Source organism: Salvelinus fontinalis, chromosome 31 (genome assembly GCF_029448725.1).
Source record: "Salvelinus fontinalis isolate EN_2023a chromosome 31, ASM2944872v1, whole genome shotgun sequence".
NCBI lineage: Eukaryota > Metazoa > Chordata > Actinopteri > Salmoniformes > Salmonidae > Salvelinus > Salvelinus fontinalis.
In genome coordinates this window covers 39115758-39131252 of record NC_074695.1, presented here as the reverse complement: position 1 = coordinate 39131252, position 15495 = coordinate 39115758, and the positions used below count along the sequence as shown (strand labels likewise).

The following is a 15495-nucleotide window of genomic DNA, read 5'->3' as shown; positions in this document are numbered from 1 at the left end:
CCACATATTTAAGGGGCAAGGGACACAACATATTTTCAAACTTTCCCATTGCTACTCAAAGCAGAATCTTTCACAATTCTTTACATGTATTTAAAAAACAGCACACAAGGCAACCTAAAGATGACTATGAATAAAAACTATAGCTCCTTATAACATAAACTACGGATAACAGGATTTGATGACTTTTCTTCTTGAATACACAGTCTTATACTAACTTGTTGCTCAGTTATTCATATAGGCAGATCTGGCTCCTCCCCCTGTTATGGTCTCTTGTAATAGGCTACAGGGCGATAACAGTCATTCCTTTCAAAGAAAATAGTTTAGCTTCTATTGTATCAAGATGTTTCTTAGCCATTATTGCTCATTGGTAAAAATCTGCATCAGCAGATCCAAAATGTGTTTATGTTTGAGTGTGTGATTCAGGTTACTTCTTTAAAAGTTGTGGCTCAGTATCAAGTGTGGTAGTACTTATTATTTTGTAACTTCCCAATGTATGACATTTGAGCATTGTTCACTCAATCAAGCAACAGCACAGTTCTTATTTTCAATGTTTTATTTACGAGCAGACCCTCCACATGGTGACAGTGGATTCCCAAAAAGTAGCTCTGTTGCCTTAGTTGCTCATCATGGCCTGTGGAAAATATGAGAAGGAAAAACATTAGATGTGCCCTCATCATGATTCATGTGTACTGTACAACATCTGTAGTTATACTGTAAAACAAAGATTAAAAGTCTCTTAATTGTTATATCATGCAGCTTGACTTGAAATATCAACAAAACTGTCAAACTCTCTCCAAAAACTTTACAGCAACATTTTTACCATGGCACCTTTTACATCTAAATCATTGTGGACATAAATGTGGTTGTCGACTGAAAGTTTGGTTATGTAATAACAGTTCTAGTCAAAGTGTTCCAATGTGTAGCTGAATGCACTTACAGTGTTGATCCAGTCCATGTAGGAGCTGACTTGGGTGAAGACAGTAGGCTTCTTGCGGAAGTTGCAGCTCAGCCCAGAGCCAAAGCTCACGATACCGTGGACCTCCCAGGCTCCATCAGCATTTTGGCAGTTCAGGGGGCCACCGGAGTCACCCTGTGTCAAAGGACAAAACCAGGAATTCAAAAAGTTCAGTACAGCTCTATCTTCCGCTATACTAAGGGTCTGAAAAATGTGGCCCTAGGGCCATTTGTGGCCCTCTCTTCATGTTGGATGGCCCAGTGTCACTTTTAAACACTCATTATTGTGATTTCTGCAATTATGTGCTAGTGCCTTGCATAATCACATAGTTATGGGGTACTGTTGCAAAGGTCCGCTATGGAACTTACGTTGCATCCGGACACAATGCCATCTCCTCCAGCACACACCATGGTGTCCTTCACCTGGAAGCCCCACCAGTCATTCTGGGAGCAGGTGGCGTGGTCAACGACAGGCAAGAGGGCCTGCTGCAGAATGTCAGGGAGGGCACCTCCGGCTGTTAAGGAGAGGGAAACACGACACAACATGTTACCTCAGGTAAAGATATTCCCTTTAAAGTCCGACTCTTTAAATAGAGAGAATTAGAGCACTCGTCCCCCAGATTTAGAAAATTATGTTTCCTTGAAGTTTGCATTTTAATTAGCATGATGAGAGGATGGTACAAGAGGTGCAGTCACTCACTGACGGTGCGTCCCCAGCCTGTGACATAGCAGGACTCGTTGTGGGGCAGGATGAAGCCAGCCTCAGGAAGACAGGCAGCCATGATGGAGTCAGTGAAGGTGACGGGAGTCTCCAGTTTGATAAGGGCAATGTCATTACTGCAGAAGACACACAGACACCAGTCAACATGACGTACAGTGCATTCGGAAAGTATTCAGACCCCTTGACTTTTTACACATTTTGTTACGTTACATCCTTATTCTAATCCTTATTCTTATTTACATATGTATTCAGCCCCTTTGCTATGCGACTTGAAATTGAGCCATACCCAAGAAGACTCAAGGCTGTAATCGCTGCCAAAGGTGCTTCAACAAAGTACGGAGTAAAGGGTCTGAATACATATGTAAATGTGATATTTCAGTTTTTGCTTTGTCATTATGGGGTTTTGTGTGTCTATTGATGAGGGATATTTTTTTTAAATCAATTTTAGAATAAGGCTGTAATGTAACAAAATCTGGAGCAAGTCAAGGGGTCTGAATACTTTCCGAATGCACTGCATGTAGACTTCTAATTAGCAGTTAGCATAAGTATGCTAACTGAAAAGTTCAATCAGTTATTAAGGTTGTAGTGTACGTTTTTGCACTGTATTACAAATCAAAATTGTGAAATGTAATCCCGACCGTCCTACATAAGAGAGTTCATTCTTTTGGACTGCTATCTATTCATTCATAGACTACCATTTTTGCTGTGCTACTCTTGTTCACCATCCTTGTGTCTAATTAAGCTGTACCACTGTAAAGCAAAGTTAGCATTGGTTCTACCGGATGAAGAGGGGGTTCCATTTCTCGTGGACGATGATCTTGGCAACACCAACAGCCAGAGAACCCTCCTCAGTCTCAGCCAGGTTGTGCTTTCCCAGGTTCACTCTGTAGGTCCTGCTACTGCTCAAGAATAACAGAGGAGAACAGATACAGAACACAGTATGAGGGAGTGACACTGAATATCCAATTCACCAAATTCAAGTAATCTGTCAAACTTTGATTCTCTAGCATGCTCTTGTTATCTGTTGATCTGTTGAAAAGACAAAAATATATATATTTTCAATTGAAGCACTACTGCCCCTGAGCAAGGCAGTTAACCCACTGTTCGTCGGGCACCGATGACGTGGATGTCGATTTAAGGCAGCCCCCCGCACCTTACTGAATCAGAGGGGTTGGGTTAAATGCGGAAGACACATTTCAGTTGATTGCATGCAGTTGTACAACTGACTAGGTATCCCCCTTTAACCTTTTTCTTCCTTTTACATTATTATTGTAGGTTGAATTTCAGAACTGTGGCCCATTTTATGTTTCCTGCTCATCATGACTGCCCATAAGTGCCCCCTCTCTTAAACATTATTATTCTACTGTCCTCTCACCTGATGCAGTGAGCAGCGGTGAGGACCCACTCGCTTGAAATCAGAGTTCCACCACAGGTGTGTCTCCACTCGCCATCCCTGTCGTACTGGAGAGAGATCTGAAAGACACAAGAAATTAGAGAATAATTTGTATTTCTCAATTTTGAAGCTCCCTACACTTTAAGGTTTAATTGTGGTAAAATCTCAATCTCACTGATATAAGAATAACAATTCAGAATAAATGATTGCAGAAGATATAACATGGTTGTGATACATGTTTGATAACAACTGTTGATGACTGACAAGCAATGATTAGTATTGATGCATTGCTGTTAAGATTGTTTAAATCTGCCCAATTCCAAATCAATGCCTAGCCTCTTCCCCCTGTGTACTTTATGCAGATCTGAGAGGACTGGATAGCTTTGTCACAGTCACTATGTATGTTCTGCATTGACTTAACGTAAAGTACCTGCCAGGGCCAGCTGTTGGGCCTGACGTCCTCCCCTCCCACCACTCGTGTCACCACAGGAGGGAAGGTGGGCATGCCACACCCGTAGACTGTTGAACACAAACACACTCAAAACTCTCATATATAACCTCCGTCTACTGGTGTTAGCTAGCATACATTACTATAGTATCAATACACTGTTGAGTCACATTTTGAGCTTAAATCATTTTGATTATGTTAGAAATGAATAACGTTTTTAATGAATACACTAACCACATTTATGTATTTCATTTGCAATGCCACTTTATAATAGCCTTTTCAATAGGTTTAGCAATGTAGCATTCTATCAATATTCTAACTGAAGATGGAAGAGAAATAGGCTACTGTATAGTGTTCTGTTCTTATTGGTAAAACAAATAAGTAGAATCCTTACCAGCAGCAACCAGACAAGCAAGGACTACAAACTTCATCATGATTGTATCTTCAAAATGTGTCTTCACACCAGGGATGCCTTTATACTGTAGGCTACTGTATATGACGTTTGACAGGTAAGACAACATTTCAACAGATTCTGGGAAATGTTTCAACAGTCAGCCCACTCTGAAAACCAAGCTGGGGGTGAAGCTAAGGACAGCTAGCCCAGCCACACTGATAAAATTGCCCACCCCCCTTTTTTCCACTCCCCTTGAAGTATAATATTAACACAAAAAGATTTGGATTGAACATATGTGTAGTGGCAAGCTTTTCTCACAGCTTCTCAAAGCAGCATGTTTCATGCATTGTAGATTACCAATGCATGATTACCTAGATAAAATAAAGTAAGTACGGTACTGCACAATCTAAAAAAATATATGGACTCAGGTGTGATGGTAATATGCCATTGAATCATATTGTATTCTAATGTGAGGATGTTGTTTGAAAATAAGAATTTGTTCTTAACTGACTTGCCTAGTTAAATAAAGGTAAAATAAAAAAAATCCCGGACTACGCCTTTAAAGAGTTGATACTTGATTGAAAGGCTACGTTACGGTCCAACACGTCTGAAAGCCCTTTTCAATGACCAATAGCCTTTTATAAACATTTCACTTGACATTTTAGTTTCAGATGCAGATTCCGAGGGACTCCTTCTGACTTAGTTCATATGTTTTACCTCTCTTTGTCCACTATTTTAATGGTCAAGACACAAATATATAGGCCATGATAGTAATTAATAATGTTGGTTGATATTTGTTTCAACGAATCTGTTTTAGTAGACAACTGTTCCTTAGGAATCAACTTAGGCAACCGGAGTTATTCCATGACACCTGTGGATTTCACAGAACCTGGGAAACACAGTTGAGAAGAAGGTTATCTGCAAGGTTGATTTAAAAAAATAAAGTTTTCCTAACTGCTTCCAGGCTGGTTGTTATGCAACATGTCCAAATGTTTTTTCTATATCACTCTCCAGCTATACACTGAGTGAGTCCAGGTTAAAGCTATGATCCCTTATTGATATCACTTTAAAAGACACAAAGGCCAAATAGTTCTCTGTGGAGTAATAGAATGTGTGTTGAACCAATGTTTAGCTAAGCCTTTTGCTGTAAAACTACATTCATGGGCATGGAAGAATTGAAAGGTTGTTGGATACTTGACTAAAATAGTGTCCTTTGTCTTACAGTAAAGAATAGTAGAAAAGGGTTCAAACGAGAATGTCATGTGAAATGGTTCAACACATTCTAATGAAAAATACTTGAAGACTAGATTTTGCCCATCACTACTTAATTCACCAAAACATGTCCACATATCTAATAATAATAAAATGGCTGTACATTATATGTTGAGTATACAAAATATTGGGAACACCTGCTCTTTCCATGACATAGACTGACCAGGTGAATCCAGGTGAAAGCTATGATTCCTTATTGATGTCACCTGTTACATCCACTTCAATCAGTCTCGATGAAGGGGAGGCGACAGGTTACAGAAGGTATTTTACGCCTTGAGACAATTGAGACATGGGTTGTGCATGTATGCCATTCAGAGGGTGAATGGGCAAGACAAAAGATTTAAGTGCCTTTGAACAGGGTATGGCACAGTAGTATATTTTCCACACTCAACAGTTTCCCGTGTGTATCAAGAGCAGTCCATCACCCAAAGGACATGGGTGGAAAGGTTCTTCTCATTAATCAGAGACATGCTTATGGTATGAGTGTAGGCCTATGCTATGGGTATGCTGGTTCATTTAAACATGTTTCAAGACATAAAGGAAAGAGCGGCAGCATTCTTATCTTAGAATTGTATTTATGAGCAAATGTCCATATAGAAACATTGGTGTCCCAATAGGTACCTGTGTTGCATTAGTTGTTGGCCAAGATCTGTGGGAAATGAATGACTCTTCCCTTCAGCGTGGTAGATGTGATTTTCATCTCTAAATCATGGTGAACTTGAGGTAGCGTTCGGCCATAGTTCTAGTAACAGACTGCATCACCTCCCTGATTACCTTCCCTATATATGTCACTCCCTTTGGTTCCTTCCCCAGGCATTATTGTTTCTGTTCCAGTGTTCTGTGTGTTTGTGGTTTGTTGCGTTTATTTATTAAATCACTCCCTGAACTTGCTTCCCGACTCTCAGCACATCGTTACTGAAAAACTCCTCACCTAAGGGAAACATCAGGTAGTGTTTTTTTTGTGTCAGGTAGAATGACTTCGGGTCCTGGAGCCGCTACAGGCTTTCATGCCTCAGCCAGATCGCCAGGCTTCCCTTCCTCCGCCGGCACGTCGGGCTTTCATGCCTTGGCCGGATTGGCAGTCTCCCCTGCTTCCACCGGCTCGCCAGGCTCCCCTGCCTCAGCCGGTCTGTCAGGTTCCCGAGTCTCAGCCAGCGACAGGTTCCCGCGCATCAGCAGGGGTGACCGGTCCACTCCTGATCCCCGGGATCATCCCTTGGGTTGGCGTCCTGCGGCTGGAGACGAATTTTAGGTCGCCATGCTCCTGCGTCTCAGCAAGATTGACAGGTTTCCCGCACCTCAGTAGAGGTGACCGGTCGGCTCCTGATCCTCGGGATCATCTTTTTGGTCGGCGTCCTGCGGCTGGAGCCGCGCATCAGGGAGGAGCTACTGTCACGTGTGCTCCCTCTCCGGCCTCTAGGTCATCAGGCTGCTCGATATGGCGCACACCTGTCACCATCATTACGCGCACCTGCGCGTCATCAGACTCACCTGGACTCCGTCACCTCCCTGATTACCTTCCCTATAAATGTCACTCCCTTTGGTTCCTTCCCCAGGCGTTATTGTTTCTGTTCCAGTGTTCTGTGCGTTCGTGTTTTGTTTTATGTTGCGCTTATTTATTAAAACCCTCACTCCCTGAACTTGCTTCCCGACTCTCAGCGCACATCGTTACACACTGACAGTGTTGATCCAGTCAATGTAGGCACTTACTTGGGTTAAGACTGAGGGCTTCTTGCGGTTGTAGGTGCAGTGACCACCTAAATCGAAAAAGCTCAGCACAGTGTGGATCTCCCAGTTCCATCAGCAGTCTGATGGTTCAGGGGGGCACCATGGTCACCCTAGGTCAAAACAAAACCAGATCAACAAACAAGTTCAATACCACTTTTTCTCATGGTGCAAGCAATGCCAAGGTCATGGGTTTGATTCCTGCTGGGGCCACCAATACGGATATGTATGCACTCACTGTTGCTTTGGATAAATGTGTCTGCTAAATGGCATATTAAATCTCTAGACCAGTATCACTTTTTTTGCCGTTGCCTTAGTTTTTTCGAACAAAGGCATATGATAATGAGTTTATAATGCTAGACACTCTGATAAATAGTTGAATGGGGCCCACCGTAATGAAATGTTCATGTTATTAATAATTAAAACAATGTTGGTTAATAGCCAATGCAATTTGTGCCATTTTCCATGATCATATACAGTAAGAGGACCTCAGAGGTACTAACATGTCAGGAATGGAGGTCGTTCGGAATACTGAAATGCCCGTAACTTTGAAATTCATTGAAAAATCACAAACCATTATAGAAAATATTGATTGCATATGTACATGTGTTTTCTAATAATTTAAGAACATACGGTAAATATCTGTTTCTTCAAATTGCACCTTTAAAGTACAAGTATGTTTCATACATTTTAGTATGCCCTTGCATAGTGACCTGACTAAATGAATAAGGTCTATAGTCTATATTAGTTAGTATTTTTTGCATTGTTCATTGTTATAGTGTTATATTAGTACTATGTTTTATTTCATGGTCGATGACTGAACTACACACTACTTTCTTTGCAAAAAGAAAATAGAATATGGGTGAAGTACGCAAGAATTTCCTTTCTTTTTCATCAGACCTGCCTAAATCTCACTTCAAACACTTTTTGTCTACATAATTCTCACTTTTTATGTTTAATAGGCTAAATCACACTGTCTGTTAACGTCTGACTCCAGAGTGATCTGTTCTTGCTGTTAATGTCTGACCCCAGAATGATCTGTAGTCTATGACATTTCAGATTTAGATATATGTTTTCATGAAGTAGTTTGGAAGTAGAGAACTTTTTTTTCTCTAAGTAGCTTTATTTTTCTTAAGGGTAGATTTAGTGTATAGCTTAACTTCTTCCAGTATGAAGTAATTGGTAGCTTGGTAAACTATATTTTCAGAGTAACTTTTCCAACACTGTGAATTTCACAGAACCTGGGTAACCCAGTTGAGAATATAAACATCCAAAATCACATTATCTGCAAGGTAGATTTTTTTCCAGGTTTTACTGGCTGGTTTTAGACACCATGTTGTGCAACATGTCCCTGACAGTTTTTTTCTACTACTCTTCAGCTATATAAGGGAGCAGGTTCAGCTGACATTCACTGAAACTGTCATCATGAAGTTTGTGATCTTGGCTTTGTTTGTTGCTGGTGGTAAGCTATCCTGACCAGATTTTAGATTTTGCTGAACATTTGACAATATGTTGGTCCCTCGCATTATCTTACTGTCAGGGAACACATAATTCCACTTTGTATGCCATTTTAAATTACCACCTATTTGTTTTCATTTAGAAATTCTCTCAGATTTAAGTTGAAATATATTGGGTATAGGTATCATGTACATGAAATACAGAAGTTCCGAGTTCACATTTTGGTAGAAATGTGCAATTTCAAAATAAACCTTAGACATACAATATGATGTTCTGGGAAGAGTAAGTCAGTGATGCAAAAGTGTAATTGTATAGTGTGCGTGTTTCTCGTTATTTTTCAGCCTACGGATGTGGGCTGCCCACCTTCCCCCCTATCGTCACCAGGGTGGTTGGAGGAGAGGATGTCCGTGAGAACAGCTGGCCCTGGCAGGTAGGTTCCACTTTACATGTTTACATGTATTATCACCCCTTCTCTAATAACAAGCCCTTCTCTATTAACAAGCCCTTCTCTATTAACAAGCCCTTCTCTATTAACAAGCCCTGGGTGTCCTAAAGTTGTAGTAAAGTAGTATTTTTCTTCAAATTGACTTTACCAAATCTTATTTGAATTGTGTTGAATTTAAATACACTGATGTTTGTTTCTTTGTTCTCTCCAGGTGTCTCTTCAGTACCAGTCTGGTAGCAGTTTCCACCACACCTGTGGCGCCACTCTGATCTCCAGCCAGTGGGTCATGACCGCTGCTCACTGCATCAGGTATAACAAATGGGTCCAAGATTGTCATCCCATTAACTTTTTATTTTATTTTATTTCCTACATTATCTAAAAGGCACCAGCCGCCACTGCTTCACTTACTGTATCATCTATGGACTTTTAACATTTTGTTAGTGCTATGACCTGACCCTTTGTGTGTGGGTTCTCTTGTGGCCTTACAGCAGCCGCAACACCTACAGGGTGTACCTGGGCAAGCACAACCTGAAGAACAACAACGAGGAGGGTTCCATGGCTCTTACTCCCGCCAAGATCATCGTCCATGAGCTCTGGGATTCCTACAGAATCCGGTGGGGTTTTCACTTTTTTCTACCTCAAATGATATCTATCCTTGTAGGCTCCATGTCTGTTTACATTCACATGCTTACATGTTTGAACTATTTTCCGTTAGATAATTTATGGATGAATGATCAATTCTCATAGCTATGCGTTGGCCAAAGTTTTTCGTACAGACGGGATGCATGATGTGATCTAACTGGGAATTGGAGATAGAAAAGTAGTGCTGCCTTTTCCTCAGTGAATGAGATTAGTAATATTTCCTAAACTTTGTGACATCTGCTGATGTTAAAAGGGCTTTATTAATGCATTTGGTTGATTCATGACTGTGTACTAATCTCTAATACAGTCGCTCATCATGTCTTCTGCAGTAACGACATTGCCCTGATCAAGCTTCAGAGCCCTGTCGCCTTCTCTGACTCTATCATGGCTGCCTGTCTGCCCGACTCCGGCATCGTCCTGCCCCACAATGCTCCCTGCTACGTCACTGGCTGGGGACGCCTCTGGAGTAGGTCATGTTGACCATGAATCAGTTTCCCTTGCACTTTTCTCTCATATCAATGTGTATTATTTCATCTTTTCATCCTCATTTGCTGGTGATATGAATGTCCACAAACTCCGACGTACTACTAATAACTTTATATAAACAAATGTAACGATGATGAACCAATTGCTAATTAGTATGGTAGTTATTTTGAGTATAGTTAAAATATAGTTATTTTGAATATATAGTGTTTGTAAATGAGCGTTGAGCATTCAACATATCCTTCAAGATACTATTGACATTTCATGAGAATCAATAGAGGCACTAATCGGATTGTTGAATTTGTTAATCTCTTCAGCCGGAGGCCCCATCGCTGACACACTGCAGCAGGCCCTCCTGCCCGTGGTCAGCCATACCAACTGCACCAAGCCCGACTGGTGGGGCAGCCTTGTTACCAGCAGCATGGTCTGTGCTGGTGGTAATGGAGACCTTGCTAGCTGCAACGTGAGTCATGCTACTACAGCTTGTTGATGTTTTGTAATTTCACTATCATGGAGTGATGAACAGACCTAGAGCTAAGAAATGCCACTTGAGGAAAAATAATTATACTTTATTTTGTGTAAGGAATTGTTTCGGAATATCTGATGTACAGTATCAGTCAAAAGTTTGGACACACCTACTCAATCAAGGGTTTTTCTTTATTTTTACTATTTTCTACATTGTAGAATAATAGTGAAGACATCAAAACTATGAAATGACACATATGGAATCATGTAGTAACCAAAAAAGTGTTCAACAAATTCAAAGTAGCCATCCTTTGCCTTGATTACAGCGTTGCGCACTCTTGGCATTCTTTAAACCAGCTTCATGAGGTAGTCACCTGGAAAGCATTTCAATTAACAGGTGTACCTTCTTAAAAGTGAATTTGTGGAATTTCTTTCGTTCTTAATGTGTTTCAACCAATCAGTTGTGTTGTGACAAGGTAGAAGTATACAGAATATAGCCCTATTTGGTAAAAAACCAAGTCCATATTATGGCAAGAACAGCTCAAATAAGCAAAGAGAAATGACAGTCCATCATTACTAAGAAATTAAGAAATTCCACAAATTAAAGTTTAACAAGGTTATAGTCAACTATATATTTGACACAGTCATACACTGTGGTCCTGAGCTTACCACTGCTATGTGTTCCTCTGTTTCCTTGCAGGGAGACTCCGGTGGGCCCCTGAACTGCCAGAACTCTGATGGCTCCTGGGACGTTCACGGTGTGGTGAGCTTCGGCTCCAGCATGGGCTGCAACTACCCCAAGAAGCCCTCCGTCTTCACCCGCGTCAGTGCCTACATTTCCTGGATCAACAACGTGAGTGCACACCCAACACTTCAACACTATATCCCTTCCCACCATATTTCCACACTTATTCCCTTCCCGCCACACAAGGGCTAAAATATCTATACTGCATACTGCTCAGATTGAAGCAATGTATTGTGCGTTTTAAGTGGTATCCAAACCAAGCTAGATATACATTTATAATGAAGTAATATTTTGGGTATGCATTTTAAGTGGTATGCTGGTGTGAATATTCCAACATCCTATCCATGGGAGAAAAAAAAACTTGTAATGTTTAATTATCACCTTGGAGTATATGCAAGTATACTCCCTATTGGCATATGAAGTCATTTTTTGTCTCTTTTTTATTTTTCTATTTTGCAGGTGATGACCAGCAACTAAATGATGGATCTGATTGTATCGTGGTGGGCAGCTGTCAGTAAATAAATACATTTATTGCAAATATCTCATTCTTTGGTTTCCTTTTTTCAAAACCCAATGGTTTTACAAATTAATCTAAGTTTATGTGAACGTTAGTAGAATAGTTTCTGGTACCATAAAGAAATGCATGTATGTACTTTCAGATTTTATAAACACAAATATTTTCAAAAACATTGAAAAGTGTTCATAATGTTTTCCATCCATTTTCATCAAAATTATGATCAGTTGGACATTTGCAGGGAATTTACTCACTTGCATTAATGGCTCCATATACAGTGCCTTCATAAAATATTTATATACCTTGACTTATTACACATTTTGTTGTGTTACAGCCTGAATTCAAAATGACAAAGTGAAAACATGTTTTCAGAGATTTTTGCAAGTTTATTGAAAATGAAATACAGAAATATCTCATTTACATAAGTATTCACATCCCTAAGTCAATACTTTGCAGGAGCACATTTTGCAGCGATTACAGCTGTGAGTCTTTCTGGGTAAGCCTCAAAGAGCTTTCCACACCTGGATTGTGCAACATTTGCACATTATTCTTTTCAATATTCTTCAAGCGCTGTCACGTTGGTTGTTGATCATTGCTAGACAACCATTTTCAGGTCTTGCCATAGATTTGCAAGTAGTATTGAGTCAAAACTATAACTCGGCCAGTCAGGAGCATTCACCGTCTTCTTGGTAAACAACTCCAATGTAGATTTGACCTTGTGTTTTAGGTTGTTGTCCTGCTGAAGGGTGAATTTATCTCCCAGTATCTGGTGGAAAGCAGACTGAACCAGGTTTTCCTCTAGGATTGTGCCTGTGCTTAGCTCCTTTCCATTTATTTTTTATCCTGAAAACCTCTCCAGTCCTTAACGATTACAAGCATACCCCATAACATGATGCAGCCACCACACTCAGCGGTGTAAAAAGTAACCAATTGTCATACTTGAGTACAAGTAAAAATACGTTAATAGAAAATGACTCAAGTAAAAGTGAAAAGTCACCCAGTAAAATACTACTTGAGTAAAAGTCTAAAATTATTTGGTTTTAAACATACATAAGTATCAAAAGTAAATGTAATTGCTCAAATATACTTAAGTATCAAAAGTAAAAGTATAAATAATTTCAAATTTCTTTTATTAAAGTATTTTTACACCACTGACCACACTGCTTGAAAGTAATGGAGAGTGGTATCCAGTAATGTGTTGTAATGGATTTGCCCCAAACGTAACACTTTGTATTCAGGACAAAAAGTTAATTGCTTTGCCACATTTTTTACATTATTACTTTAGTGCCTTATTGCAAACAGGATGCTTGTTTTGAAATATTTGTATTCTGTACAGGCTTCCTTCTTTTCACTCTGTCAATTAGGTTAGTATTGTGGAGTAACTACAATGTTGTTGATCCATCCTCAGGTTTCTCCTATCACAGCCATTAAACCCACCATTGGCCTCATTGTGAAATCCCGGGAACTGAGTTTACGAAGGAAGCCTGCAACTTTGTAGTGACTGGGTGTATTGATACACCATCCAAAGTGTAATTAATAACTTCACCATGCTCAAAGGAGCATTCATTTTTACCCATCTACCAATAGGTGCCCTTCTTTGTGAGGAATTGGAAAACCTCCCTTGTCTTTGTGGTTGAATCTGTGTTTGAAATTCACTGCTCAGTGAAGGATCTTACGATTATCTGTACGTATGAGGTAGTCATTCAAAATCATGTTAAACACTATTATTGCACACAGAGTGAGTCCATGCATCTTATTATGTGACTTGTTAAGCACATTTTTACTCCTGAACTTATTTAGGCTTGTCATAACAAAGGGGTTGAATACCTATTGACTCAAGACATCTCAGATTTAAATTGTTTATTCATTTGTATACATTTTGAAAAACATAATTCCACGTTGACATTATGGGGTATTGTGTGTAGGCCAGTGACCAAACAATCTAAATTCAATCCATTTTAAATTCAGGCTTTTAACAACAAAATGTGGAAAAGTCAAGAGGTGGGAATACTTTTTGAAGGCACTGTACATGACTGCGATTTTTCTCTGCTATATATTTTGCCCAGCTCTTTTTGAATTTATTTGAATGTATCAAATTATTTCACTTTATTTTTTTGCTTTTGAGAGGTTTTGGATTACCTAGGCAGTCATGAGATAAGTGCTTATGCACAGACAGGTGATGATAAAATACACAACAGGGTAACTCTATATCATATTATTTGAAGAAAATAATTGGGCAATTATGTATACCTTTGGTACACTATTACAGGGATCATCAATGAAATTCAGATTTTTTTATTGGGCGGATGGTAAGTGGGCCGGAACATAATTACAAATAATTTGTGGACAGCAAATTCACCACAAGAAGCCCAAACAAATATAATATTTGATTTTAACATAATCATTTCAAATCTGGCTTACATTTTTATAAGATCACATATATCTCTCTATTTTGCGTGGGATTACTTTGGAACAGATTTCGAAATCAAAATCACTTGGAGCGGATTTGCTGGTCTTCTTAGTCTTTTATGTCCAACAACTGTTTTTTTGTTGTTGCTCAAATATATATAATAAAATAAAATTGTATTAGTCACATGCGCCGAATACAACCTTACAGTGAAATGCTTTCTTACGAGCCCCTAAACAACAATGCAGTTTAAAAAAAAAATCGGATAAGAATAAGAAATTAAAGTAACAAGTAATTAAAGAGCAGCAGTAAAATAGCAATAGCGAGACTATATACATGGGGTATCCGTACGGAGTCAATGTACGGGGACACAGGTTAGTTGAGGTAATATGTACATGTAGGCAGCATTATTAAAGTGACTATGCATAGATGATAACAACAGAGTATGCACTTTTATATATGTATTATAAATCATAATGAGAAAATATTTATATTCTTGATTCATGTTACAGTATTTGGATAAAATATGTATTACTTTATTTATCAAATATTGATTTTGTCAACCATTTTACTATACATTTCTCCAGGAATGATAGACGTATGAACCACGTGTTTTCCAGCAAATCGTTTTTTCCCATGGACTAAGATTCCCCGAAGTCGCCCATCAGATGCAACAAATGGTTAAATACACCAAGGGCGGAGTCTAGTATAGTTTCCATGGCGCTGATATACAATCCGAAGTCAAGCTGATTTCCATATACAAACCTATAGGCTACAATGTTTTTTTCTCTCTGCTGTTGAATGAATTGGATACATTTCGGACTGTCTGCCTCGTTTTAAGGAAAGTAAAAATATTGTCCCAAAAATAATATATTTTCTGAAGTTGAATAGAACTGTTTTGGGTGGACTCCATTTAAACCTTTACACTTTATTGTAAAAACGCCTCAAAAACGTGTTTGTCTCTTTAATGTATGAGAGAATAATGTATATTGTAACATGTTAATGTACCATTAATTCGAATGATATCTTAAAACGAAGTCAAGTTAAGCAGTCGTCGTACTTATCAAGCATAGTGTGCCACTGCCAAGTTGAAGTTGCTGACACGTCTCATGTCAATTTTTTGGTGAGCAATTACGTGCATATGTGGTAAGATTATTAATTTGGTAATGCTTTACAGGTGGATATGAGGGGTTACCTGAAAACAACGGGGTGGGTATTTAAACTCCAGGCCGAAACCACTACAGTAGGAACACATAGGGATTGCGATTTATGTTTACAGGTAAGGTCATGATGCTGCATCCACAAACTGCAAATTTATGTCTGTACAAAAAGATAAAATGCTAACGATGCTATTATTTTCTTTAATGTAACGATAATATAATTTAATATAACGATAGGCTACCGGTACACACTCCTATCAGCCAAAACT

The 15495-nt window shown here is 39.2% G+C and overlaps 3 protein-coding genes across 3 annotated transcripts in view; 2 read left to right on the top strand and 1 right to left on the bottom strand.

Annotated features, from left to right (window-relative positions):
- Nucleotides 1-541: 541 nt before the first annotated feature.
- ela2l (elastase 2 like) lies at nucleotides 542-7016 on the bottom strand. The gene is made up of 8 exons (XM_055892594.1): nucleotides 3911-7016; nucleotides 3499-3587; nucleotides 3051-3148; nucleotides 2455-2574; nucleotides 1655-1791; nucleotides 1324-1469; nucleotides 938-1090; nucleotides 542-631 (listed from the first exon to the last, which is right to left on the bottom strand). The coding sequence occupies exons 1-8, from the start codon at nucleotides 4035-4037 to the stop codon at nucleotides 614-616; spliced, it is 888 nt and encodes a 295-aa protein (XP_055748569.1). The 5' UTR covers nucleotides 4038-7016; the 3' UTR covers nucleotides 542-613.
- A 2011-nt stretch (nucleotides 7017-9027) lies between these two features.
- On the top strand, nucleotides 9028-11660 carry ela2 (elastase 2). The gene is made up of 6 exons (XM_055892593.1): nucleotides 9028-9119; nucleotides 9299-9424; nucleotides 9782-9918; nucleotides 10253-10398; nucleotides 11101-11253; nucleotides 11605-11660. Exons 1-6 carry the CDS (start codon nucleotides 9097-9099, stop codon nucleotides 11620-11622), a joined length of 603 nt encoding a protein of 200 aa, XP_055748568.1. The 5' UTR covers nucleotides 9028-9096; the 3' UTR covers nucleotides 11623-11660.
- A 3087-nt stretch (nucleotides 11661-14747) lies between these two features.
- fhad1 (forkhead-associated (FHA) phosphopeptide binding domain 1) overlaps nucleotides 14748-15495 on the top strand; it is a 43451-nt gene continuing 42703 nt past the window's right edge. The window contains exon 1 of the mRNA XM_055892591.1: nucleotides 14748-15345. Coding sequence (XP_055748566.1) covers nucleotides 15250-15345 — 96 coding nt within the window. The 5' untranslated portion in view covers nucleotides 14748-15249. The remainder of the gene's footprint in view (nucleotides 15346-15495) is intronic.